At 44.9% G+C, this 27,553-nt stretch overlaps 2 protein-coding genes across 6 annotated transcripts in view; one reads left to right on the top strand and one right to left on the bottom strand.

The window, feature by feature from the left end:
* CLUAP1 (clusterin associated protein 1) overlaps positions 1–27,553 on the top strand; it is a 217,260-nt gene that overhangs the window by 51,311 nt on the left and 138,396 nt on the right. The window lies entirely within an intron of this gene.
* On the bottom strand, positions 9,930–27,479 carry ZSCAN32 (zinc finger and SCAN domain containing 32). Of its 5 annotated transcripts, XM_050774274.1 has the most exons (7): positions 27,364–27,479; positions 23,501–24,054; positions 19,971–20,136; positions 16,618–16,712; positions 16,212–16,335; positions 12,307–12,789; positions 9,930–11,552 (listed from the first exon to the last, which is right to left on the bottom strand). In XM_050774274.1, the coding sequence occupies exons 2-7, from the start codon at positions 23,864–23,866 to the stop codon at positions 10,693–10,695; spliced, it is 2,094 nt and encodes a 697-aa protein (XP_050630231.1). In that variant the 5' UTR covers positions 23,867–24,054; positions 27,364–27,479; the 3' UTR covers positions 9,930–10,692. The 5 variants fall into 5 exon arrangements, with proteins under 5 accessions (XP_050630231.1, XP_050630232.1, XP_050630233.1 ...); XM_050774275.1 differs by lacking the exons at positions 16,618–16,712; positions 19,971–20,136; XM_050774276.1 differs by lacking the exons at positions 16,618–16,712; positions 23,501–24,054; positions 27,364–27,479 and having other exon boundaries at positions 16,212–16,383; positions 19,971–20,068.

The raw sequence follows: 27,553 nt of genomic DNA, 5'->3' as shown, positions 1-27,553 counted from the left end.
AAGCTCCGCCTCCCGGGTTCACGCCATTCTCCCGCCTCAGCCCCCAGACTAAGTGGGACTACAGGCGCCCGCCACCATGCCCGGCTAATTTTTGTATTTTTAGTAGAGGCGGAGTTTCACCGTCCTAGCCAGAATGGTCTCGATCTTCTTACCTCGTGATCGGCCCGCCTCGGCCTCCCAAAGTGCTGAGATTACAGGCGTAGGCCACCGCGCCTGGCCTCATTTTGTGTTCTTTATAATGCTTAAGTATTTGATGCGCAGTTGGTTAATCAGGTGTGATGAGCCCAGTCTTCCTTTTATTTTTTCACCTATTCATTCATTTGCCAGATACCTATTTAGCACTAAACACTATTCAAGATGCTAGGATTCCGCATTGAGCTGAAAAACCTTACATTCTTGGGCGGGGGACTTGACAGACATTAAAACTTATATGTCAAGTAGTAATATATGCTATGAAGTTCCTGCAAGATGGAGTTTCTCTTCCTACCACCACATACCATTTATTTACTTCCTTCTGAGTGCCAAGCACTGGCCTGGATACTTTACTGATATCTCTACTCTTTTCCTGTATCCTGCAAGATGGATATTATTTATTTATTATTTATTTTTTTGAGAGGGAGTTTTGCTCTGTCCCCCAGGCTGAACTGCAGTGGCGCAGTCTCGGCTCACTGCAACCTCGGCTTCCCGGGTTCAAGCGATTCTCCTGCCTCATTCTCCCTGTGATTACAGGCACCTGCCACCACGCCCTGCTAATCTTTTTTGTATTTTTAGTGGAGACGGGAGTTTCACCATGTTGGCCAGGCTGGAGGCTGGTCTCGAACTCCTGACCTCAAGTGATCCTCCCCTCGCGCCCCCCCCCCCCCCGCCTCGGCCTCCCAAAGTGCTGGGATAACAGGTGTGAGCCACCGCACCCAGCCCTGCAAGGTGGGTGTTATCCTCAGATGATGAAAAGTGGATCATAGGAGTTGAATAATTTGCCCCAAATCACTTAGTAGGGAGTTAAGCTTGGACTCAAACCAGATTCACCTGAAGGATAAAGTCTGCGTTATTTCCACTAGTTAACCTTGTGTCCCATATGCACAGCTGACTTGAATGGGATGAGAAATCTATACCTTCTTTGCTAGAGTTAAGAAAGTGAAGTAGAAACGAACTCACACTGACCTCTTTCTATTTCCAGAGTAGAGTTTTTATCAGAACTAGCAGGAGGTGATTCTTCAGAGTTGCAGCAACTGAATTAGGACAATAATTATAAGAGTGTCGTCATGGAAAGTGAGCAGTTTTTCTTGAAGGCCTAACTGAACTGGGTGAGCCATTAAGACATACAGGGTTTATCCTATATCTTAACTTTGACAAAGTTGTGTGATGATTTTACTAATATCGAGAAAGTCATAAAGGTTATGGGATTGACTTGAAATCAGTTTCTGGAGGTTCGATTCCTTTTTCGTCTAGGTTGTCACGTTGATTGGCTCTTCGAATGTGTGGTAAGGTGGTGGACAGCCGTAAAGTCACTCTAAATTAGTAGATGCTTGTTCAGTTGTTAGAACTTTTCGTTTTGAAGCAAAGGCTTCTCAGATTATGAAAATTATTAGTATGACTGCTGTTAATGATATCGATGAGCCTACTGATTAGATAATATTTAATGTGGTGTACACATTGGGTTAATTGGAGTAATGTTGAGGCACACTGATAGGCTGAGGAAGTGCTGTGGGAAAAAGGTTAAATTAACGCCTATAAATATAATGATGAAGTGGATTTTAGTGTAGGTCTGATTAGGTATATAACCTGAAAATAGGGGGAATCAGTGGACAACGCCTCCTATGATGGCAAATACTGCTCCTATTGATAGAACATAGTGGGAATGGGCTACAACATAATATATATCTTGTAAAATAATGTCTAATGATGAATTAGCTAGTATAATGCCAGTTAAACCTCTTACTGTTAATAGGAAAATGAATCCTAGGGGCTCAGAATATTGTGGGAGATCATTTGATATTACTACCGTGCAGTGTAGCTAATCATCTAAAGACCTTGACTCCAGTAGGGATAGCAATAATTATAGTAATGGAGGTGAAGTATGCTCGTGTGTCTACGTCCATTCCTACATAGGAATGTAAATATATGGTGAGGCCATACGATAAATCCTAAGAAGCCAATTGATACTATGGCTCATGCTATGCCCATATACCCAAATGGTTCCTTTTTTCCAGAGTAATATGTTACGATATGACAGATTATCCCGAAGCCTGGAAGGATAAGGATATAGACTTCAGGATGACCAAAGAATCAGAATAAATGTTGATACAAGATAGGGTCGCCCCTGCCAGCAGGGTCAAAAAAAGTAGTATTGAGGTTACGATCAGTTAATAGTATGGTAATGCTGGCGGCTAGGACTGGGAGAGAAAGGAGGAGAAGGACTGCCATAATGAGGACTGATCACATGAAAAGGGGTGTTTGATATTGGGACAAGGCTGGGGGTTTTATGTTAATAACTGTCATAAAGTTAATGGCCGCTAAAATAGAAGAAACACCTGCCAAGTGGAGTGAGAAGATGGTTAGATCCATAGAGGCTCCTGCTAGGTTTCCTGCTAAAAAACTGTCCAGCCAGTTCCAGCGCCGGCTTCTACTACTGAAGATGCAAGTAGGAGTAGAAAAGATCGGGGGAGAAGTCCGAAGCTCATATTATTTATCTGGGGGAGTGCCGTATCAGGTGCACCAATCAGAGGGACTAGCCAGTTGCCGAAACCCCCAAATATGACTTGTATGACCATAAAGAAAATTATGACTAATGCATGGGTGGAAACAGTAACATTGTAAATCTGATCTTCTCCTGGCAGAGTTCCTGGTTGGCCTAATTCTGCTCGAATTAGAAGGCTTAAGGCGGTGCCCACTATTCCTGCTCATGCGCCGAATAGTAAATATAGTGTTCTGATGTCTTTGTGGTTAGTTGAAAACAATCAACGATTAATGAACATAAGTGGGAAAAGGGTAAAATGGCTGAGTAAGCATTAGACTGTAAATTTTTTTTTTTTTTTTTGAGACGGAGTCTTGCTCTGTCCTCAGGCTGGAGTGCAGTGGCTCAATTTTGGCTCACTGCAACCTCTGCCTCCCAGGTTCAAGCGATTCTCCTGCCTCAGCCTCCTGAGTAGCTGGGACTACGGTCATGCGCCAGCACACCCAACTAATTTTTGTATTTTTAATAGAGACGGGGTTTCACCATGTTGACTAGGATGGTCTTGATCTCTTGACCTCGTCATCCACGCACCTTGGCCTCCCAAAGTGCTGGGATTACAGGCATGAGCCACCGTGCCTGGCTGGATTTATCTTTTTAATTAAGATTGGGATAAGAGCTATAATGTTCAGATGAGAAATCAATATGAGCCTAGCATTGTGATAAGAGTTCCTGTGAAAATAGTAAGGGAAATAATAAGTTGAGCTAATGGGTTAATTAGTACAGGAAGGGTATAACTAACATTTTTGGGGTATGGGCCCGATAGCTTATTTAGCCAACCTTACTTTAGGACTTGGTGTAATGGGTAGCACAGAGAATTTTGGATTCTCAGGGGTAGCTTCAATTCCTTAGTTCTAGAAATCAGAGGATTTAAACCTTTATTGTTTACTCTATCAAAGTAATTCTTTTGTCAGACATATTTCCTATATTTGGAGTGGGATGCTGGAAATTAGAATAGGCATTGAGATACATCATATGCAGAGTGCTGGTGTAAGCGGTAGGACATTTTTTCATAGAAGATATATAAGTTGGTCATAGCGGAATCGGAGGTATGCTGTTCGAGTTCATAAAAACGGTGGTTAAAGAATGGTCTTGGTAATGAAATTTGTGGTATAGAGTTCTGGTGACTATACAGTGTGTAGTGCTCCTCGAAAAATGGTAGTAGTTATTTATTATGATAATATTCATATATTCTGCTATAAGAAGTGGGCAAAAATAAACCTGCGGCATATTCGATGTTTAAGCCTGAGACTGACTCTGATTCTCCTTCTGTTAGTTCAAAAGGGGCTCGGTTAGTTTCTGCTAGTGTGGAGATAAATCATATTATGGCTAGGGGTTATGATGGTAGAAGCAGTGAGAGGAATTCTTGCAGTGTGATGATAAGTGCATGTAAGTTAAATGAGCCACTTATTAGTAGAACTGATAAAAGGACAATGACTAGAGTGACTTCATATGAAATTGTCTGGGCTACAGATTGTAATGTGACGATTAGTGCATAATTTGAATTAGATGCTCATCCTGATCATAGGATAGACGGCTAAGCTTGATGTGGCTAGTATAAATAGGAGGCCTATATTAAAATTAGAGCATCTGGTATGCGGAGGGGAGTTCACAAGAGGAGAGCGATCAGAACGGCTAGGGTTGGAGCAGTAGCATAAAGGGTAATAGTAGACATTGAGAGACGTACAGGTTCTTTGATGAAAAGTTTTATTGCATCGGCGAATGGTTGAAGCAGTCTGTAGGGACCTACAGTGTTAGGACCTACAGTGTTAGGTAATTGTATGTAGCCTAAGATTTTTCATTCAATGGGTATAAGGAGTGCTATAGCGATTAAAGTGGTAATAATAAGTAGGAGAAGATTGATAATAGGCATATCATTAAGAAAAGGAGTTGAACCTCTGATTTTAAAGTTTTAAGTTTTATGCAATTGCTGGGTTCTGCCATCTTAAACGCTGTTCTTGGGTAGGGTGTGTGATGATTTGTTAGATTGAGACAGCATCATTTATGTGGGCAAGGGTGCTTTGTGGAGTGGGCCCTGTTTCTCTTGTCCTTTTGTACTAAGGAGAAATGTTAAATAGATAGAAACCGACCTGGATTACTCTGATCTGAACTGAGATCACATAGGACTTTAATCACTGAACAAACGAAGCCTTAACAGCGGCTACACCATTAGGATGCCCTGATCCAGCATCGAAGCTGTAAACCCTATTGTTGATATGGACTCTAGAATAGGATTGCATTGTTATCCCTAGGGTAACTTATTCCGTTGATCAAATTATTGGGTCAGTGTGTGCTAACTCGCTTAGACTAGTGCGGTCTTAGTTTAGGTTGTTTGGAGGTTGAATTATGCTCCGAGGTCACCGCAACCACATTTTAAATTTCTTTTATTTTTTATTGTTTTTTTTTTTTATTTTTTAAGACAGAGTGTGGCTCTGTCGCCAGTCTGGAGTACAGTGGCGCGATCTTGGCTCACTGCTGTCTCTGCCTCCCGGGTTCAAGCCATTCTCCTGCCTTAGCCTCCTGAGTAGCTGGGATTACAGGTGCATACCACTACACCCAGCTAGCTAATTTTTGTATTTTTAGTAGAGACAGGGTTTCAGCATGTTGGCCAGAGTGGTCTCCATCTCCTGACCTCGTGATCTGCCCGCCTCAGCCTCCCAAAGTGCTGGGATTACAGGCATGAGCCGCTGCGCCCAGCACCCCAACCAAAATTTTTAATGCAGAGATAGTAGGCTAGGGCCTGTAGCCTTTTTTTGAGTTTCTGTTTGCATTAATGAATGAAATCTCCATAGGGTCTTCTCATCTTATTTGTTTATACTGTCTCTTCACGGATAGATCAGTTTCACTGATTGAAAGTAACAGACAGCTGAACCCTCGTGTGGCCATTCATACAAGACCCTATTTAGGGAACAAGTGATTATGCCACCTTTGCACTGTCAGGATACCGCAGCTGTTGAACATATGTCACTGGGCAGGCAGTGCCTCTAATACTGGTAATGCTAGAGGTGATGTTTTTGGTAAACAGGTGGGGTAAGATTTCCCGAGTTCCTTATACTTTTTGTAATCTTTCCTTAGAGCATACCTGTGTTGGATTAATAGTATAAATGGGGTATTTATTATTTGTTAATATTAGGCTGTTAACTATCAGTGGATTATTCTGGTTTGATGTAAGCTTATATAATGGAGAATATCTTCATGTTACTTATATTAACATTATTGCTTCTATTAAGTAATAGATTAGTGTAATGTAATGTTAGGAGTTCAGTAGAGTGATTAGGATTTAAAATAATTGATGTTGAGCTTTAAAGCTTTCTTTTTTTCTTTTTTTTTTTTTTTTTTGAGACGGAGTCTCACTCTGTCGCCCAGGCTGGAGTGCAGTGGCTGGATCTCAGCTCACTGCAAGCTCCACCTCCCGGGTTTACGCCATTCTCCTGCCTCAGCCTCCCGAGTAGCTGGGACTACAGGCGCCCGCCACCACGCCCGGCTAGTTTTTTTGTATTTTTTAGTAGAGACAGGGTTTCGCCATGTTAGCCAGGTTGGTCTCGATCTCCTGACCTCATGATCCGCCCGTCTCGGCCTCCCAAAGTGCTGGGATTACAGGTCTTTTTTTCTTCTTTCTTTTTTTTTTTTTTTTTTTTTTTTTTGAGACAGAGTCTCACTCTGTCGCCCAGCCTGGAGTGCAGTGGCACGGTCTCGGCTCACTGCAACCTCTGCCTCCTGGGTTCAAGAAATTCTCTGCCTCAGCCTCCCAAGTAGCTGGGATTACAGGCACCCACCACCACGCCCGGCTAATTTTTTGTATTTTTAGTAGAGATGGGGTTTCACCATCTTGGCCAGGCTGGTCTTGAACTCCTGACCTCGTGATCCACCCGCCTCGGCCTCCCAAAGTGCTGGGATTACAGGCGTGAGCCACCGCGCCTGGCCTCTTCTTTCTTTTTTTTGAGATGGAGTTTCGCTTTTGTTGCCCAGGCTGGAGTGCAATGGCGCAATCTTGGCTCACTGCAACCTCTGCCTCCTGGGTTCAAGTGATTCTCCTGCCTCAGCCTCTCGAGTAGCTGGGATCACAGGCATGTACCACCACAGCCAGCTAATTTTGTATTTTTAGTAGAGACGGAGTTTCTCCATGTTGGTCAGGCTGGTCTCAATCTCCCGACCTCAGGTGATCTACCCACCTCGGCCTCCCAAAGTGCTGGGATTACAGGCGTGAGCCACCGTGCCTGGCCTTAAATGCTTTCCTAATTGGTGGCTGCTTTTGGGCCAACTATGGTGGTAATATTTTTTACTCTTTGGAGCAAAGTTATTTCCTAGGGTCTAAAAGCTGTTCCAAAGAGGGACAATATTAAGGATGGGAGGTTTGTGTCCTGTAAAATGCATCCTTTCTCCTCTGCAGGTTATGTTCACCTGGTCCTGCTCTGAATGAGAATATCCTGGTGCCTGAAAGGCCTGCTCTGTGATGGAGGGATTGCATTGCCTAGCAAGGTGTGGGTGCTTTAGATAAGTCCTCAGTGTCTGAGTCACACCTCTCCCCCAAACAGATCAATACAACTGGCTTTCTGCCCAAGAGACGACTGAAGGCCAGGCACGGTGACTCACTCCTGTAATCCCAGCACTTTGGGAGGCCCAAGCGGGCGGATCACGAGGTCAGGAGTTTGAGACCAGCCTGGCCAACATGGTGAAACCGCGTTTCTACTGAAAATACAAAAATCAGTTGGGTGTGGTGGCACGCGCCTGTAATCCCAGCTACTCAGGAGGCTGAGGCAGGAGAATGGCTTGAACCCGGGAGGCGGAGGTTGCAGTGAGCCGAGATCACGCCATTGTACTCTAGCCTGGGCAACAGAGTGAGACTCCGTCTCAAAAAAAAAAAAAAACAAAAAACAAAAAACGAGAAGGGGGACTAAAGTGGGGTTGGGTACTATGCAGCACGGTGTGACAGAGCTGTGGATCTGGGGTGGAAGGGGCCACAGACCTTCCTGCACTGCCCTAAGCCAACAGGACCCTGATGTGTTCTATGTCCCTGTGGTGCTAAGGCCTTGACCACTCTTTTATTTTTTCCTCTTTCCAGCTTTTATTTTAGGTTCGGGGGTAAATGTGCAGGTTTGTTACACAGGTAAATTCCATGTCGAGGAAGTTTGGTATACAGATTATTTTGTCACCCAGGTAATGAGCATAGTACCCAATAGGTAGTTTTCCAGTCCTCATCGTCCTCCCACTCTCTACCCTCTAGTAGGCCCCAGTGTCTGTTGTTCCCCTCTTTGTATCCATGTGTACTTGTAAGCTCCCGGTTACAAGCGAGAACACATGGTATTTCGGTTTCTCTTCCAGGGTTAATTCGCTTAAAATAATGGCCTCCAGCTCCATCCATGTTGCTGCAAAGGACATGATTTAATTCTTTTTTATGGCTGTGTAGTATCCCATGGTGTATATGTACCACATTTTCTCTATCTGCATCACCATTGTGGGCATCTAGATTGATTCCATGACTTTGCTATTGTGAATAGTGCTGCAATGAGCATATGTGTGCCTGTGTCTTTTTGGTAGGATGATCATTCCTTTGGCTATATGCCCAGTAATGGGATTGCTGGGTTGAATGGTAGCTCTGAGTTCTTTGAGAAATCTCCCAACTGCTTTCCACAGTGGCTGAACTAATTTACATTCCCACCATCAGTGTATAAACATTCCCTTTTCTCTGCAACTCACCAGCATCTGTTATTTTTTGACATTTTAGTAATAGCCATTCTGACTGCTGTGAGATAGTATCTCATTGGGGTTTTGATTTGCAATTCTCTTTTGATTAGTGATGAGCATTTTTTCATGTGCTTCTTGGCCACATGAATGTCTGACTGCTCTTCTAATTCTGTTCTGCTCAGCTGCACCTGCCCCGCCTGATGATGGGTGAGTGAAGCCTCTCTCAGAGTGAGAACACCTGTTCACCAGTGTGGGTTTTTCAGTGGGCACTGAAGTGGGAGCTATTGTTGAAGCTTTTCCCACACTGTGCACACTTGTATGGGATTGATTTTCAATGTGAAAACAAAATATAAAAACTATTATTGGAGTTATTTCTAAACAGAACTAACATTAGAATAGCCTGAATCATCAGCATTGTCTTTCAGAAAAATCAGATTCATCAAATAGATCTTTGGCCTACAACTGTTAGAGAATTATGTTAACATCATATGTAAGAATGCTACATTTTCTAGGATTTGACATTTTCAGTGATCGAGAATTACTGTATTTTGTAAAAGGAAATACCACTACTAAATGCTGTAAATAGAATGATGTCCTTTGCTTCCAAATTTGATATACTAGAGCAGTGTGAAAATACTAAAAGCAAGATGACCAGGAGTAGTGGCTCACACCTCTAATCCCAGCACTTTGAGAGGCTGAGGCAGGAGGATCACTTGAGGCCAGTTCAAGACCAGCCTGGTCAACATGGCAAACCCCGTTAGTCGGTCATGGTGGTGCAGGCCTGTAGTCATAGCTACTTGGGAGGCTGAGGCATGAGAATTGCTTGAACCTGGGATGCAGAGGTCGCAGTGACCTGAGATTGCACCACTGCACTCCAGCCTGGGTGAAGAGAGAGACCGTGTCTCAAAAAAATAAATAAATAAAATAATAAAAGCAAGATATTTTGTGGCAAAGTTATCTCAGGGTAAACACTGCAGCTGCAAGCACTGCTGGCAAGTATTCTTGGGGCAAATGCTTAACTTTTCAAAAAGCTCAAGAGACCATGATGCTTTTCACCATACCTTAGACAACGTCCTGCTACCTTGTGTGCACCAGCCAACAACCGTAGACAAATGTACCTGTCTTCTACCACTTTTTATCCATGGCGATTTCATAAAAGTTTAAGTATCTGTGACTCATCATAGATGAATTTTAACTTTGGTTCCTAGTGCATCTCATTCCCATCCTTCCTTTCATCTACCATTCTCATCTACCAAACTCTTCAGGAGTCAGAATCTCCTGATGAACCTTGTTTTTCCCTTGCTTCTGTGATCTTCACTCTCATGATGGCACAAACCCTTTCCAACCCAATTCGTTTCCTCTTTTCCCTATTTCCTACCCCTATTCCTTCTCTGCATGTCCTACTTCCCTGAAGCAGACTCTACACTTACATATATGTCATTTTCAGGACCCTGCAGGCTTCTGCATGAGTATAGTTTCTAATGGAGAAAATTACAACCAAAGGCCAAGGAAGTGGAGGGAGAAACAACTTTATTTTCATCAGAAATTAGTAATGTTTATAAATTTGTTTAGTTTGTAAATTATTATCAGAAATAGTAATGTCTATAAACCACTTTAAGAGACAATCAGGAACTATGATGAGGGCGATAATAAAAGGATAAGTCTTATAAAAAATTAACCTGGATGTTACGCTTGCTCTAAGGCTAAGTCACTTAGGGAAACAGATTCAGTATTATCCAATGGCTTAACCCTCCTTCTTTTTGTTCCCTTTTTGGTGGTGGCTGGGTTACAAAGAGTAGTGTCTTCTTCCCTGAAGTTAGTACTAGTATGGCAGGTGCCTAGAGGTCAATTATTGGTTTAGAAGAGATTCAGGCTCTTAATTTCTACATGTGCTTCCCAGGAAAGGGGACACTTTCTTTCTCAGCCCTGTGTGAGGACTACGTTAGCCCAGAACGTATTCTCAGATCACTGGGTGCCCATTCTCAGTTCTAAGAACAGGAAGACCCTGGTTTCCTGGCAGAATTTATGGACCCTACAGCTTTCTCTCCATCAAACTTTAAGTCACAGTAAGATAGGACTCTGGAGTCACAGGCACACCCAGGAGAGGTCAGCATCCTTATGCTGATTCCTGGTCCTGGACATGGGTCCTAAGATCCAGTAGTCAGTAGGTCTGTTGCCAAGTCACGGACTGGCTAGATCTCTCCATAACAGAAGAAAGCCCTAAGGAACGCATACATGCTGACCTGAGGAACTAATCTGACAGTTTTCCTACACACTCATAACACGTCTCTTCCTTCCTGTGATGAGAGTACTACTTTCGAGTGTACTGTCTGATGACGGGTGAGGGCAGAGTTCTTACTGAAGCCTCTCTCACAGTGAGAACACTTGTAAGGCTTTTCACCAGTGTGGGTTTTTCGGTGGGCACTGAAGTGGGAACTATTGTTGAAGCTTTTCCCACACTCTGCACACTTGTATGGGCTCTCCCCAGTGTGGATGCGCCGGTGAGCACTGAACTGGGAACTGTTGTTGAATCTCTTTCCACAGACAATGCACTGGTAAGGCTTCTCCCCAGTATGGGTCCTCTGGTGGACAATGAGGCTGGAGCTCTGGTTGAAGCTTTTCCCACACTGCCCACACTGGTAGGGCTTCTCCCCTGTGTGAGTTCGTAGGTGGGCAGTGAGGTTGGAGCGCTCACTAAAGCCTTTCCCGCACTCACTGCACTTGTGAGGCTTCTCGCCTGTGTGGATTCTCTGATGCCGAACAAGATAAGAACTTCGGCTAAAGGTTTTCCCACATTCTGGACATTGAGATACTTTTTCCAGTTCGAGTGCTGGCTTGTGGGGAGAATGCACACTCTGAGAGCAGTTTTTCCCACAGAGGATATGTGTACAGGCTTTGTCCCTGGCACAAAAACTCTGGTGACTCATCTTCTCCTGGGATGGAGTTTTCTCCTCACTCTCCCCTGGAGAATTTCTACATTGCCTTCTTGATGTTGGCTCACTCTCCAAGCCTTTTTGTAGCTCAGAGTGCCAAAAAACTCCTCTGGACTTCCTCTGTAAAGCCTTGTGTATTTCTCCTTCCTCTGAATCATCCCATTTTAGATTTTCTTTTTTAATCTCATTCTTGATCTCAAAATCTGGAAAAAAACCCCACAGAAATACAATGGACTATAGAGAAGGAAAACAATGGAATGCAAACTTATAACTATACTATGTAGAAGAAATATCTAATTGAAATTCTTCATGTGATTAAGTCTCCTGCTAATTAACAGCTTTTTATTTTCTAATTGTAATATTTTTGAGCTCCAAATTATTACAGAAAAATTATGCCCTAAACTCCAACTTTTCTCCTATCTTTTTTCGGATGTTCTGACATAATGACAGACTGAGGCAAGACGTCAAGCTCTATGTCATCTGCCAGTCTGTTTATAGGTGTACCCTCAATTCTTGAATGTTCTAACTTCTGGCAGCAGAACAACAAAAGGCAACCCTGGTCTTGGCCAGCTCAAACAGGAAGAAAGCAAAGTGCTAAGTACCCAGCCAGCATAGGCTCAGGCTGTGAAAGGCAAGGCCATGCTAGAGGAGGAGAGAGAAGATAGACCTGGTTTGGAGGCCTAACCAGCAGTCTTACAATGCAAAGTAGTGAAACTCCATGGGAAAAGATGACATGAACTTAGTGAAAGAGGTTGGCAAATGCAAAATCAGGGCTCTAAAATGCAAGAGGAATAATCTTTAAACTCCATGAAAACCAAAACTCCTGGCTTGGATAGGGTGACACATCAAGATGATGATAATGCCAGGATCAGTGACAGCTCCCACTCAACTGCTAGACTAATGGCCTCTAAAGTGGACTTTGCCATCCTTTGACTATCAGAGCCAAGGGAGTCTTACCAAGTCTGTTTGGGAACAGCACTGGCAGGTCAACTTTCCTGACTTCCTGGCCAGGATTCCTGAAGTCCTTTTCATCCCTGTCTGCACCATCCACAGTGCCATCTTCTACCTCCGTGGGCTCCCCGTTCTGGTGATTCAGCTCTCCCGCCTCAATATCATTTCCTTCTTGGCCAGGAACAGCATCACTTGCCATAGGAGGTGCAGAGGCCCAGGAGCTTGAAAGAGCATCCATTTCCTCGTAAAAGATACAAGGCTCAGGCACACAGCCTCTCCTCACTTTGCGGTAACTCAACTGTAGGCTTTTGAACTTGGTGCGACACTGTTCTGGGGTCCGTAGAAAACCCCGATCCCAGAGTTGTTCCGCCATGGCCCTGTAGATCTGGCTGTTCTGCTGACAGGTTTGGAGTTTTCCATAAAATTGAGAACTACTAAGAATAGCCAGGAGCGTCTTGGTCTCTTCATAGCCCCAGGGCACACCGGTTGCTGGGAGACAAAGAATAGCTCAATCAGATCTGTCAGTTAGATCATGGAGGACTGTACATACTGCAGTGTGAGGTTTTAGCAGCTTAAAAAGTTACATCCTAGGCTGGGTGCGGTGGCTCACACCTGTAATCCCTGCACTTTGGGAGGCCAAGGTGGGCGGATCACAAGGTCAAGAGATCGAGACCATCCTGGCCAACATGGTGAAACCCCGTCTCTACTAAAAATACAAAAAAAATTAGCTGGGTATGGTGCCGTGTGCCTGTAGTCCCAGCTACTCAGGAGGCTGAGGAAGAAGAATCACCTGAACCCAGGAAGCAGAGGTTACAGTGAGCTGCGATTGTGCCACTGCACTCCAGCCTGACGACAGAGCAAGACTCCATCTCAAAAAAAAAAAAAAGTTACATCCTGGTTTCTCAAACTGTGCCACAACTGGCTATTGTTATTTCTAGGAAGAAATCTCACTGTGGCCATTTGTCTAAAACATGAAAACTTTTAGTATAATACAAAAGACATTCCCTCCACTGAGAAGGACTTGTAGGGTTATTTACTCAAGCTGCCTTTTAAATTTGTCTTTAATTATCCTCAATCCTACTCATTTCTCCTGGAGAGATGGCTGGCAATAAGGGTAGTGTATTGCCTGCCTTGACAGTTGTGGGACTTCCTGAGGGTGGCCACATAACAGGACACAGCGAACAGGTGACGCTTGAGTAAAGCAAAGATTCAGGGGACAGAGGAGCTGGTTGTAAGGATATAGCTGCCTGTTCCCTCCCTGATACAGGAATACCTCCTCATCTGGCCCATCTCTATCTGTTTATATCTCCTGTCATCCTTGTAGATACAAGAAAATGACAGCAGTTAACACACCAAGGTAAGAATAAGCAGTAAACATCTGAGAAGAGCAGTTCAGGATGACTGGCTACTCAAGAACCCTCACCACACACTCCTGCTGCCCATCTGGGCCAGTTGATGAGGACTGATTTGACTAGAGCTGTCCCAGCAAGTGCACTCCAACATCTGGTTGTGATATTCTGAAGGGCACCAGCCTCTTCTTGTCACTCCCTCTGCTCCACACTGAGCCACCGTCACCTCATGCCTGGATCACTGCCATAGCCTATCTGGTCTTCTTGCTTCCACTCTGGACCTTTTACAGTCAACTTTCAACCCAGCAGCCAGAGGGAGTCCTCTCCTTTGTTACTCAATTTAACTAACAGTGCCTACAATGCCAGTTTCTAAGAAATATAAATATTACATGAACCCTGGCTTCAAGGAGGTCACAGTCCTGTAGAAGTCTCTCTAGCAAAAAGAGACATGAATAAATGTTTACATAGAGTTAAGTGCCAAATAAAGTGAAATACTCAAAGTGGTCCTTTTAAAACTATTACTCCTCTGCCCAGAACCACACAAGACTCCCCCATTTAACTCAGAATAAAAAAGTCCTTCATGTAGGGCCTGACGATCCTGTATTAGTACTTCTCAAATTATCTATGAAGGACGGGAGTCTTGTGCTTATTTCTTTTGTAAAATACAATAAAAATACAACTGAAAAGTGCAGCAATGTTAAATTGTTATAAAAGTTTCTAATTGCTCCCTCTCAGTCTCAGCTAACAGCACTCATTTGAGCTGGCTTTCTGAGCTCGTTTTCTCATTACTCATGGGTGCACTCTGTGCCAGTGAACTGGCATGCCCACCTCGCTCCAAGCTGTCATTGCGTCTGTCTTACACTCTTCCTCCATGTGGGATATGGCTGCATGGCTCATCCCTCCTCCTTCGGTAAGTCTTTTCAAATGTCATTTTCTCAGTGAGAGTGACCCTGAGGACCCAAACTGAAAACTGAAAACCAATCTCTGTCCTGGCACTCCCATCACTCTGCTCTGCTGTTTCTCTCCCATCGTGCTTATCGCCCTCTAACATCTTCTGCCGCTTACTGATTATGCTATAGTCTATCTCTTCCCACAGGGCAGGAATCTTTATCTGTTTGTTCACTGTTGTATACCTAACGACCTAGAAGTAGGTCTGAGATACTATAGGCACTAAGTTAATATTTGTGGAAAGAATGACTTGTCCTCCCACATTCTGTCTCAACTCTTACCTCTAATTTTAAAGGATCCTGAATGGTTGACAAGAAACCAAAAGTGTGTGGGGAATACAAGCCTTCATTTGATAAGCCTAATGTTGTAGAAATTAAAATTACAGGTACCATTACATGAAATATTCAGAATAGTGCAATCCATAGAGACAGAATGAAGACTGGTGTCTGCCAGAGGCTTGCAGGGGGAGGACGGGGAGAAACTGCTGGATGGTTGTGGGATCATACTTTGGAGTGATGGAAAGGTTCTGGAACTGGACGTAGTGGTAATTACACAACACTCTGAATGTGCTAGATGCCAAAGAATTGTTCACTTTACAGTGGTTAATTTTATGTCATGTGAATTTCACCTAATAAGTTAAAAATCACAAATACAAAAATATTTATATCTCACCTTACTGTATTATCCATATATATTTAGTAGTACAAAGCTCAAAAAGACACTATACTCTCCTGCAACTGGACAAAGATAAGGTGCAGGAGAAGCCTGAAAAAGCAGCAAGAAATGGCATATGCTGAAGCCAGGAAACTGGGAGTTCCTGGCAAAGGAGGGGAGGGATGGCAGGGGCAGAGCAGGGAAAAACCACACACCACTGGGGAGGACAACATTGTAAAGTGAGGCAGGGGCAGTGTCACAGGGCCTGTGTTCACGGCCTTGTGTAGTCCCTCCCACCCTGGGCTTGGCCAGGAGAACCCTGCATGTGAAGCAGCAGATGAGACATCTAGGCCCAGTGAGCTGCAGAGTGTCTGTCTCTGAATCTGGATAGTCAGGGAGGCTGCTCTGAGGAGGAGGCATTTGGCCCAGATGGGACAGAACTGATTTGAGAAAGGCAAGAGAGCGGTCTGTTTGGCAGAACCTTCCCCAAGTGTCCTGAGATGCTGGGAAAGGGCCTGGAAGGCCTGGGCATAGTAGACTGTCCTAGTTGGGTGGTTTTATTTGTTAATCTCCTGTGCCACTGGAGAAACTCGGGAGTGACTACTGCTACCTGTGTGCACGAGCACACGTTCAGCATGAGCACATCTGTGCTCTTGTTGGCCACCTGTCTGGCTCCAGCTCCGGCCTGCTTGTTCTGACTCTGTCTCACTATCACTTTTTGCTTCTCCACCCCCTCACCCTTCATCTCCCATGTTCTTGACTGCCTGTCACACATGCTACCCCTTTCTTTTGATTTCTGCCTGTGTCTCTCTCGCCTGCTCTGGTTCCCCATTTACTTCCTCCTTTCCCTCCACCCAACAGTCTCCCCACTCCCTCTGTCTCCCTTCCTCTCACGTCCTTTCAGCTTCTCTGAACAACTGAACACATCCACCTGGACCTGGAGGGAAGATGGATCCTTACCCAGCGAGATGTGTCTGTTCTTCCTCTGCGTGGCACCCCTGTAGAGGGCCTTTCGTGCAGGGCCTGGGCACATCCATTCTTGCTGACAGAGGGATACAGCTCTGTTGTCACACGTGGCTGGTCCCTGTAACAACACTGGAGCTGGCTACCGGTAAAATAGCACCACTCTAGCCTGGGGTGGGGGCAGAGACAGGATCACAGTTGTCAGATCAGGGGCAAGGCAAAGGCAGGGGAGGTCAGCCCCCAGGGACAGGTTCTGAGCCGTGTGATGATGTCAGAGTGGACAGAATCAAAATAACCCGAGAAGCCCCGTGGACCACACAGAATCCTTCTCATGTCTCTGGAAATGAGGGTTTTGGGGTGAGAGTGGGTAATCAGGAGACAGAACGCATCAACCACAGCTCACCTGGGACCCAGCTGTCCAGACCACAGCACCTGTCTCCTGGTCGTGGAGACCTGTGTTTTGGGGCAGGTTCCTGGGAGCCTGAGGAGCAAGCCAGGCTGGGGGAAAAAATAGCCGCTATTAGAGGGCGGCTTCCACACAATAGCACAAAGCAGAAGCTCTCAAAGTGGGCTCCTGGGCCAGCTGCATCAGCAGCCCCTGGCAACCCATCAGAAATACAAATCTTGGGGCCCCACCTCAGATCTTCTAAATCAGAAATTCTGAAGGTGGGGCCTGGGACTCTCCCACCCTGGATGAGTCTGAGGCAAACTCAAGTTTGAGAACCACTGCCAGAGCACATGGCCTCTGTGATTTGAGAAGTTCCTTTCATGAGATTCCTCTTGGCATAAGAGCTTTAATTTTTTTTTTCATTTTAAAGAAAAAGATACATGTCAGGGAAAAAAAGAGAATCATAGTGGGAAAACAAAAATATCTCCATAGCCCTGCCACCCAAAGATAACCACAGTACTCTTTAAAATACCACAGTAACAGAAACCTTTTATATTTTTCAGACCAAGATAATACATTTTTTCTCAAGTCTCCAACTTCAAGAATTGTACAAATATGACTGTGACATTGCTTAAAAATATAGGAAAAATTTTTAAAAAATTGTACAATCCCAGCACTTTGGGAGGCCGAGGCAGGCAGATCACGAGGTCAGGAGATCGAGACCATCCTAGTTAACATGGTGAAACCCCATCTCTACTAAAAATACAAAAAATTAGCCGGGTGTGGTGGCGGGCGCCTGTGGTCCCAGCTACTCGGGAGGCTGAGACAGGAGAATGGCATGAACCCGGGACGCGGAGCCTGCAGTGAGTCGAGATCACGCCACTGCGCTCCAGCCTGAGCAACAGAGTGAGACTACGTGTCAAAAAAAAAAAAATTGTACCAATAAAATGAATCATGTTTACTACTTATTAATGAAACTTCAATGGCAACTCAGAGGTATGTGACCCCTGGAGAGGTAACAACATTCCAGATCTGTGAGTGGCCCATGGGCCTGGGAAGCAGAGGGAGCCTAGCCTGGAAGGGAGTCCTGCTTTTTACTCACAGCCCCTGCTGTCCCAAAGCCTTGGAAATCACACACAGAGAACACAGGGGTTCCCAAGGATTAAAAGGAAATAAATGCTAAGTAGCAAAGTTTATAAAGATGTTAACAAGAATATTACTTTGCTTAAAAAAAACTGAAATCAGCCGGGCACGGTGGCTCATGCCAGTAATCCCAGCACTTTGGGAGGCTGAGGTGGGCGGATCACCTGAGGTCAGGAGTTTGAGACCAGCCTGTCTAACATAGCGAAACCCTCTCTCTACTAAAAATACAAAAAATTAGCCGGGCATCGTGGCAGGAGTAGGTAATCCCAGCTACTCGGGACACTGAGGCAAGAGAATCACTTGAACCCTGGAGGCAGAGGTTGCAGTGAGCTGAGATCATGCCATTACACTCCAGCCTGGGCAACAAGAGCGAAACTCCATCTCAAAAAAAAAAAAATTAAAATCTGAGACAATTTTCTACTTTATCAACACAGTTTGCCAACTTAAACATCATCAAGACACAGTGTTTTTCAGGCTGGGTGTGGTGGCACATGTCTGTTTTCCAGCACTTTGGGAGGCTGAGGCAGGAGGACTGCTTGAACCCAGCAGTTTGAGGCAACAGTGAACTATGATGGCACCACTGCACTCCAGCCTGGGCGACAGTGCAAGACCCTGTCTCTTAAAAAAACTTACCTAGCAACCTGTAATGGCAGCTTTCAATTAAACAGAAAAGGCAGCAAGTATATAGCCAAATTACTTCATGGAAAAAGACATAAAAATACAGACCCTTGGTATATCCACGCAATGGAATATTATTCAGCCATCGAAAGAAACAAAGTACTGACATGCTCAAAACATGGAAAGTGACAAGAAGGCAGACACAAAAGGTCACATAATACATGTGATTCGACTTATATGAAATGTCCAGAACACGTAAATCCATGGAGACAGAATGGGGAGCAACTGTTTAATGGGTACAGGGTTTCCTTTTCGGCATGATAAAAATGTTTTGACACTAGATAGAGGTGATGGCTGCATAACACTGTGAATGTACTAAGCATAACTGAATTGTTCACTTTGAAATGGTTAATTTTATGTTATGTGACATTCCCTCAATTAAAACAATTTTTTTTTGGTAGAGACAGGATCTTGTTATGTTGCCCAGGCTGGTCTTGAACTCCTAGGCTTAAGCTGCCTCCTGCTCCAGCCTCCCAAAGTGCTGAGGTTACAGGCATGAGCCATCGCACCCAGCTAAGATAATTTTTTTAGTTAAAGTTTTCTAAGGCCGGGCGTGGTGGCTCATGCCTGTAGTCCCAGCACTTTGGGAAGCTGAGGGAGGTGGATCACGAGGTCAGGAGATCGAGACCATCCTGGCTAACACAATGAAACCCTGACTCTAATAAAAATACAAAAAATTAGCCGGGCATGGTGGCGGGCGCCTGTAGTCCCAGCTACCCTGGAGGCTGAGGCAGGAGAATGGGGTGAACCTGGGAGGCAGAGCTTGCAGTAAGCCGAGATCGTGGCACTGCACTCCAGCCTGGGCAATGGAGCAAGACTCCGTCTCAAAAAACAAAAAAAGTTTTCTAAAAAAATTAAGACAAGTAAAAACAAAAAATAGAGCTCTGGAAGAAAGGCAAAAATAATACAAATATATTCTGGAAAAGATTAAGTTGGGTGGGGAAGGGGATTTAATGTCTTCAAGTATATGAAGAACTGCTGTGCAGAAGGTGAAGGTAACATGTACACCTTTAAGGATGCCTGATTCTTTAGTAACAGAATTGTAATAAAAAAGAATTATGCTAACACATAAAGAATCTCTGTTCCTACTTTAAGTGCTATTACCTTCAACTGAAATTTGTAATCTTGCTTTTGGATATGGATATATTTCTCTTTTATTATTTTTTTTGAGGCAGCCCAGGCTGGAATACCAATGGCGTGATCTTGGCTCAGTGCAACCTCCATCTCCTGGGTTCAAGCGATTCTCCTGCCTCAGCCTTCCAAGTAGCTGGGATTACCATGCCCAGCTAATTTTTTGTATTTTTAGTAGAAACTGGGTTTCACAGTGTTAGCAAGACTGGTCTCGAACTCCTGACCTCAGGTGATCCGCCTGTCTGGTCTTCCAAGGTGCTGGGTTTACAGACATGAGCCACCACGCCTGGCCGGTTTTTGGATATATTTCAAAGGCATTTAGTCTGGAACCCTTGAGTGGACCCAGTTCAGACCTTTGTTTCCAGTAAATGATTGTTCCTCACCTGCCTCAGGTGAGGACAGAGGCTTCTGCTTACCTTCCGACTGTTCCCCTGGTCTTTGGTGTGAGCTCTGTGATCCCTTTAAAGTCGGCTTCTCTGGCTGAATCTCCTGTTTCCATTGGGATCTCAGTGATTCTCTGGTTGTTCCCAAAGGGGCCATCTCCTCCATGAGTACTTTCAAGTCCTTCTCAGAATCTGGGACCTGAGGACAGACCCCATCATCCATCACTACAAATTCCTGCCTAAGCTGGACTTTACAACTCCTAAGAGTGGCATTAAAAAATAATGTGTAACATAAGGAAGCAGAAGAGAAACATCTAGGAGCCACTGTATTGCTGCTGTAATAAAATAAAAATTAATAGAATTAGGTCTTTGAGGGTGCAGTGGTTCACGCCTATAATCCCAGCACTTTAGGAGGCCGAGGCAGGTGGATTATGTGAGGTCAGGAGTTCAAGACCAGCCTGGCAACATGGTGAAACCCCATCTCTACTAAAAATACAAACATTAGCTGGTGTAGTGGTGTGAGCCTGTAACCCCAGCTACTTGGGAGGCTGAGGCAGGAGAATCACTTGAACCCAGGAGGCAGAGGTTGCAGTGACCCAAGATCACACCACTGCTGTCCAGCGTGGACAACACAGCAAGACTCTGTCTCAAAAAAAAAAAAAAAAAAAAAAAAAAAAAAAAAAAAGTCTTTGAAGTGGTTATTTATATGACAGCACCTAGCATAGAGCCTGACACACCAGAACTGTTAAAAACTGGTATATATTTGTTAGAAGAGAGAATGTCAGCTTTCACTTTAGCATGCCCCCATGACTTCCACACTAGGCCATTTCCTCTGCCCCCCCTCCCAAATCCAATATCAGTTCTGTCTTCAAAAGAGACCTCCTTTGGTCCTCTCCACCTCCCAGCTCCATCAGGGTCCAGGACACTATCTGCTGTCTGTATCCTCTCTACTGCTGAACCCTCCAATCCATTCTCTCTACGTGGAATTCAGTGTGATCTTTTTAAAATCTAGACTCCTATCCCTCCATAGTAACAACACTCTTCAGTGGCTTCCCACTGCACACAGAATAAAATCCAAACTCTTCTTCGCAGCCTAAAAGGCCCAGCATGATTCTGCCCTGCCTCCTCCCTTTCTCTCACAGCACTCTTCCCCAGTCTCTGAGCTCCAGCCACAAGCCCTCCCTTCCTCTCAAACCTGCCCAGTCCTTTACCACCTTAGGCTCTTGGTATGTGCTGTGCCCTCTGTCTGGAGTACTCTCCCCCAACTCTTGGGACAACTGGTTCCTTCTCCTTCAGTGTCACCTCAGAGAGGCCCTGCCTCACCACCTATCTCCCAACACTCCAGTTACCACATCACTGTGCTCATTTCCTTCCAAGTACTCATCTGAAACGATCTTTATGGTTTACTTTTGATTTATGATTGTCTGTTTCCCCCATGGACTGCGGGCTCCAGCAGGCCAGGGGCCATGCCTGTCCTGTTCACTGTAAAATCCCCAATATCACAGTCACTTAAAATCAACTTTTGTCTTTCAGAGCCATCTTCATTCCTTAAGTCCCATGCTTATAACAGACACCCTTAAAGGGAATGAGGAGAGGTACTGAGAGGCAAGTGGGGTCCTAAGAAATTATGTCAACCTCTATTACTACTACCCACCTCCACTTCTTGCTCTCTCCTTCACTTTCATGATAGGTGATATGGTTTTGCTGTGTCCCCACCCAAATCTCATCTTCAATTGTAGTTCCCATAATCCCCATGTGTCATTAGAGGGACCCAGTGAGAGGTAATTGATTCATGGGGGCAGTTTCCCCCATGCTACTCTAGTGATAGTAAGTTCTCACAAGATCTGATGGTTTCATAAAGGACTTTCCCCTTCACTCAGTTCTCATTCTTCTCTTTCCTGCTGCCATGTGAAGAAGGATGTGTTTGCTTCCCCTTCTGCCATGATTGTTTCCTGAGGCCTCCCTAGCCATGCAGAACTGTGAGTCAGTTAAACCTCTTCTCTTTATAAATTATCCAGTCTCAGGTATGTCCGTATAGCAGTGTGAGAATGGACTAATACAATAGGTTTCAAATAGGTGTTTAACCTATACACTCCTGCACTGTTTTATATTAAGAGTGTGGGCCAGGCACAGTGGCTCACACCTGTATTCCCAACACTTTAGGAGCCTGAGCTCAGAAGGTCAAGACCAGCCTGAGCAACATGGCAAAACCTCATCTGTAATAAAAAACAAAAATTAGTTGGGCATGGTGGTGTGCACCTGTAGTCCCAGCTACTTGGGGGGCTGATGCAAGAGGATCACTTGAACCCAGGAGGTTGAGGCTGCAGTGAGCCACATTCATGCCACTGCACTCCAGCCTAAATGACAGACCAAGACCCTATCAAAAATAAAATAAAGTAAAATAAAATAAAATTAAGTGTGATTCCGAGATGGTTAAGGATAAGAGGAGAGAGCATCAAACAGAGTGATGGAAGGGGACCTGGGCTAGGATGACTATTGGCATGCTGGGAATAGTTCAGTTCTCCAAGCTCTACCTTCTTACAAGTGCTACTGCACCTCTCCATTCAATCTTACTTATGAGTAAGAGTCCCAGTCCCATAGACTTCGGACTAATTTCCTCAACTTTTTCCCTGATGCATCACCACCAAGCTGCTCTTCCCGTCTCTAAATTAAGTCAAAAGTACTAACTCCTCAATCCTACCAAATTTCATCTACATCCCCCTTCACCCGTTCCTCTTCCCACAGGCCGTGCACATCCCTACCTCCTCACTGGGAAACACAAGCATATCTGCTGCCTAGGTCCTTCCCATTCCAGCTATGCAGACTCTGGCACCTAGCAAGCTGCTTCCTGCTCTGATCACAGACCCACTCAGGCTGACCAACGTTCCTCTGACCTGTGCCCTCCATTACTCTAGGCCTCTCCCAGACTTAACCGATTTCAGTTGCCTTCCTCCTACCAACTCCTCCACAACCAAAGCTGGCGTGTTACTTTTCTCTTCCTGTGCCTTTCCCACCTCCCTGCTCCCAGAAGATATAAGCTGGTTACACTGATCAGATCTCACACCTAGTCCTGACCGTAAGAGGATATTTTATAAATCCATCAGTGTCCCATACTGAACACTTAATCTCGGCAGCAAGAACCAGGGCAAGGCTTGGCTCTAACTTAATTTTGTTGAGTGTACGACACATGGCACTCTGCCCTCAAAGAAGCTCTTAGCAAGAAACTAGATTTTCGTTCACCAGCATCTCTACTTTTCCTCCATCCCCTGAGTGAAGGATAGTTGTCCTTTCCCTGGCCTTGTTTTGGAGAATTTTTCTGAGTGTTTTTACCACTTTAATTAAGGACTTCAAACATTACTAAATATATGAATGTCTAACAGCTGTATCCACAGATGAGAAATTCTTCCCGTACTATAAGGGCATAGGACCAACCCGAGATAGCCAAGACCTTCTGTGGGCAGCAGAGGGCTACTGTGTGTTTCTCAACCAAGCACCCCTCCAGTAACTGGATTTCCCAACTTCTTCATAACCCAAACCACAAAGTTCCGACTTCCTTTTCTCACCTGTTGTCCAGGAGCTCTCTGTACATCCTCAACCAGAGCCACAGCTTCCTCCCCATTTTCTGGATGCTGCTCCCTCACCCAGGTCTGGATCTCCTCTGGCAAGATAGTCAGAAACTGCTCCAAAACCAGCAGCTCCAGGATTTCCTCTTTCGAGTGCGTCTTCGGCTTCAGCCACTGACAACAGAGTTCCCAGAGTTTGCTAAAAGCTTCATGGGGGCCAGTTACTTCCTGGTAGCAAAACTGCCTGAAGCGCTGACGAGAGGCTTCGGAGTCAGGACTGTTAACCTGGAGGGCTGATTTCTGGCCCTGTGTGGGATCCTTGTTTGAGGATGGGTGTGCCTCGGGACTCTTTGCTGCAGCCATCATTTGCTTCGACGAACTGGCTTACTCTGGTTGCCACTTCTACCCTGGAGATCAGAGTCCATCTCTTCCCACATCACTGGGAAACCATGTTCTCCTGCAAGGAATGTCTTTCTCTAATCCGTGAGACATGAGAGTGTCAGACATGTATAGAGACTCACAGCTGAAAATAAGGGCTCAACTTTGAAGGATGTCTGAAGAGGATGGAAAAAGACAATATAAACCTATCACATTCCTTCACTCTGCTTCTTGTGATTTACTTTCTATCCTTTTCCTCCCTCCACAAATCTATACCAATGATCCAAAACACTAGAAATATTTAAACTGTCTTTGCAAAAACTGTTAACAGTGAGAAGATTATGACACTAAAAGAGATAGGATCTAACCAACTCTATCTTGCTTTTAACCTCCAAACTGCCCTCGGTCATTCCTGGGCATGAGGCAAGCTAGCTTTGGGTGAAATTTAGTTTATAGTTTGAATGATAATAACCCTTCCCAAAACTAAACTCCTTTGTGAAACTAATTAAAGACCACCAGGTTAGGAGGATGAGAGGGGCCTGAATTCTGCTAAGATGTAGGCCTAATGAAATGATTATCCAGAGGTCACAAGATTTGCAACTTCCCCAATTAAATAACATCACCATTGTAGAACCCAAGATTGGCCTTTTGAGATGTCTTTTCAGGCCTCTGCTTTCTGACAACCAGATGGCCCCACCCAGACTAGGGACTCCTCTGTGGCTCCCACCCAAAATCGCACTCAGCACACAAGAGCCATTTTCCACAGCCCTGTGAGTGCATCCCCAACCAGTCAGCATTCCCCGTTCCCTACCCAACTGCCTGTCAAAGCCCTAGCCTCTGAATTTCTGGGGAGGCTGACTTGAGTAATAAAACTTGTCTCCCATTTAGCTGGTTCTATGCGTATTAAATTCTTTATTGCAATTCGCCTGTCTTGACAAATTGGCTTTATCTAGGCAGTGGGCAAGATGAACCCACTGGGCAGTTACAGTAGCAAAAAATAGTTTTCTCCCAGCCAAGATTCTGTGTCTGCTAACAAGTTACTCAAACTGTTCCTGACGATGTAGTTCACCTGTTCCTTCCCTTCTTCCCTCACGTACCTAAGTCTTTTTCTTGTCCTTCCCTATCCTCAAGAAGCCTGGACTCATGTTCCCAGTCGCTACCCTCTCCTCAGGAGAGTACTAGTGTGTGTGCACTTCTTAATTAACTTCGTCATCACTATTATTCCACACACAACGTAGATAAGTGACTGTTTGGGTTTGCTGTATGTTTTTATTTTCCCGCATTCCTTTCCCACTTCTAATAGCAGCATCTTCTTCCTTTGTGAAAAAGTCCCTCTCAACCGGGTGTGGTGGCTCATACCTGTAATCCCAACACTTTGAGAGACTGAGGTGGGTGGCTCACAAGGTCAGGAGATCTAGACCATCCTGGCTAACAAGATGAAATTCCATCTCTACTAAAAAGACAAAAAAATTAGGCGGGCATGGTGGCACACGCCTGTAGTCCCAGCTACTCAGGAGGCTGAGGCAGGAGAAGTGCTTGAACCCAGGAGGCAGAGGTTGCAGTAAGCCGAGATCTCGCCATTGCACTCCAGCCTGGGCAACAAGAGCGAGACTGTCTCAAAAATAAAGAAAGAAAGGAAGGAAGGAGGGAGGGAGGGAGGAGGGGGGAGAGAGAGAGAGAGAGAGAGAGAGAGAGAGAGAGAGAGAGAGAGAGAGAAAGAAAAAAGAAGAAGGAAGGAAAGAAAGAAAGAGAAAGAAAGAAAGATTGATTGATTGGTTCTGGTGGGGATATTAATTACAATACCTGCCTCCCCAGAAGTGGGCATATGACACACAGCTAGGCCTATTAAAATTCTTTTCTCAAATTTTACGTGAGAAGTAGGGAAAGCTCTTAATTTTCTGGGAATTGCTAAATTGGCCAAATGTAAGACCAGAGTTGTCTGCAACTATGTCCCACTCTCTACTCCACTCTTCCGTCACAGGAGCCTGTTCACAAGAGGACAATATACTCGAGTCCTGAAAACATGTTTGGATCTCCAAGGCCAGTTTATGCAAGGCAATATTTTATTTTTTTGAGAGTTAATTTTAAAAAGTTTTATATAATTTAAAATTAAACAATAAATAACTTTTAAAAATAATTTTATGTTTTTTTTTTTTTTTTTTTTTTTAAATCTTTAGAGATGGAGTGTCACTCTGTTGCCCAGGCTGGTCTCAAACTCCTGAACTCAAGCAATCCTCCCACCTCAACCTCCCAAAGTGTTAGGATTAAAAGCATAAGCCACCATGCCCGACCTTAAAAACAATTTTAAATAGAGGCTAACTTTTGTATTTTTTGTAGAGATAGGGTTTCACTATGTTGCCCAGGCTGGTCTCAAACTCCTGTGCTCAAATGATCCTCCCACCTTGGCCTCCCAAAGTGCTGGGATTACAGGTGTGAGCCACTGCACCAGTGAAGGCAGTCTTTTTTTCATTAGTTTGTGTTGGTTTTTAACTACTTAAAACACAGATTAAAGCAGATCATAATTTACATTTTCTACAGGAGCTGACACACCCTCACCACGTGGTATTAAAATGGATCCAGCATGCACAACAATATGAATATACTCAGGACTACTGAGCTGTACACTTAAAAATGGTTAAGATGGTAAATGTTTTTTTAAAAAGAAAATTTTTTATATTTTAAAAATGGATTTGGGTTCCCTTTTCTCAAAGAAGTTGAACTGCCTTCACTTAAATTCTCTTTACATTTCGGTGCTTCTAGAGATAGAGAAATCAAAGGCATTATTATTGTTAGTACTGCTTTTTAGCCAAAAAGAAACTGAGAGCGATGAAGTATCTTGCCTAAAGCATCACACAGCAGAGCTCTAGGCAGCAAGGCCAGGACTAGAACCTGCACCCCTTGCCTTCATTATGTTCATCCTGTACCTTACCTGGCTGAAGAATAATTTAATAAATGCTCTTCTAACTTCATGCAGAAGGCGGAACCTGCACCCCTCTGGGCCCTTTTTGACCCCTTACATCCCACTCATCGTTAAATTTTAAAATGCTGTTCTCTGAAAATTTTACTTCACTCTAGCGATGGCCCAAACCCTGGGAAAAAAATGCAGCATGAGGATGGGGAGCCAAGTGGATAGGTTTTTCACTTAGTAACTACTTATTGAGTACTCAGAACGCACTCGGTGCCAGAGTCAGGCACTGTGGATGAGTAGGGAGTGGACGAGACAGGGACGAGATAAGCAGGGTCAAGGCCAGGGGGTCCCGGGGCGCCGGCACTTAGGCTCGGGGTGATCCGCGCGGTGGGAGCGGGGCACGTGACCGCGGCGCGTCTGGGGAAGCCCGGCCTGAGGGAGGCCGCCTGTCCCACGGAGACGCCCATCGGAGTCGGACCCAAACGCCTCCGAGAAGGCTCTCAGCGGGGAGGGACTCCTCGGCTGTTGCAGGACCCAGCCGCTAGTCCCGCCGGCCGCAAGGAAGCGGAGGACTCACCGGATACCAGTACTCGGGACTCCACAAACTCCCTCAGCCTCCGGGCCGGAAGTCAGGGGCGCGATTCGCTCTGCCCACTACGCACGCCCCTGCGCAGGCCCGCAAGTCGAGCTGCTGGACTGCAGCTCCCGGGATGCACTGCGACGATATTGACAGAGGCAGCAGCCAATAGACGGTAGAGGATGCTCTT

The sequence above is a fragment of the Macaca thibetana genome, chromosome 20 (genome assembly GCF_024542745.1).
Source record: "Macaca thibetana thibetana isolate TM-01 chromosome 20, ASM2454274v1, whole genome shotgun sequence".
Lineage (NCBI taxonomy): Eukaryota > Metazoa > Chordata > Mammalia > Primates > Cercopithecidae > Macaca > Macaca thibetana.
Note: the sequence above shows the minus strand (reverse complement) of the source record. Positions and strands in the feature narration are given on the sequence as shown.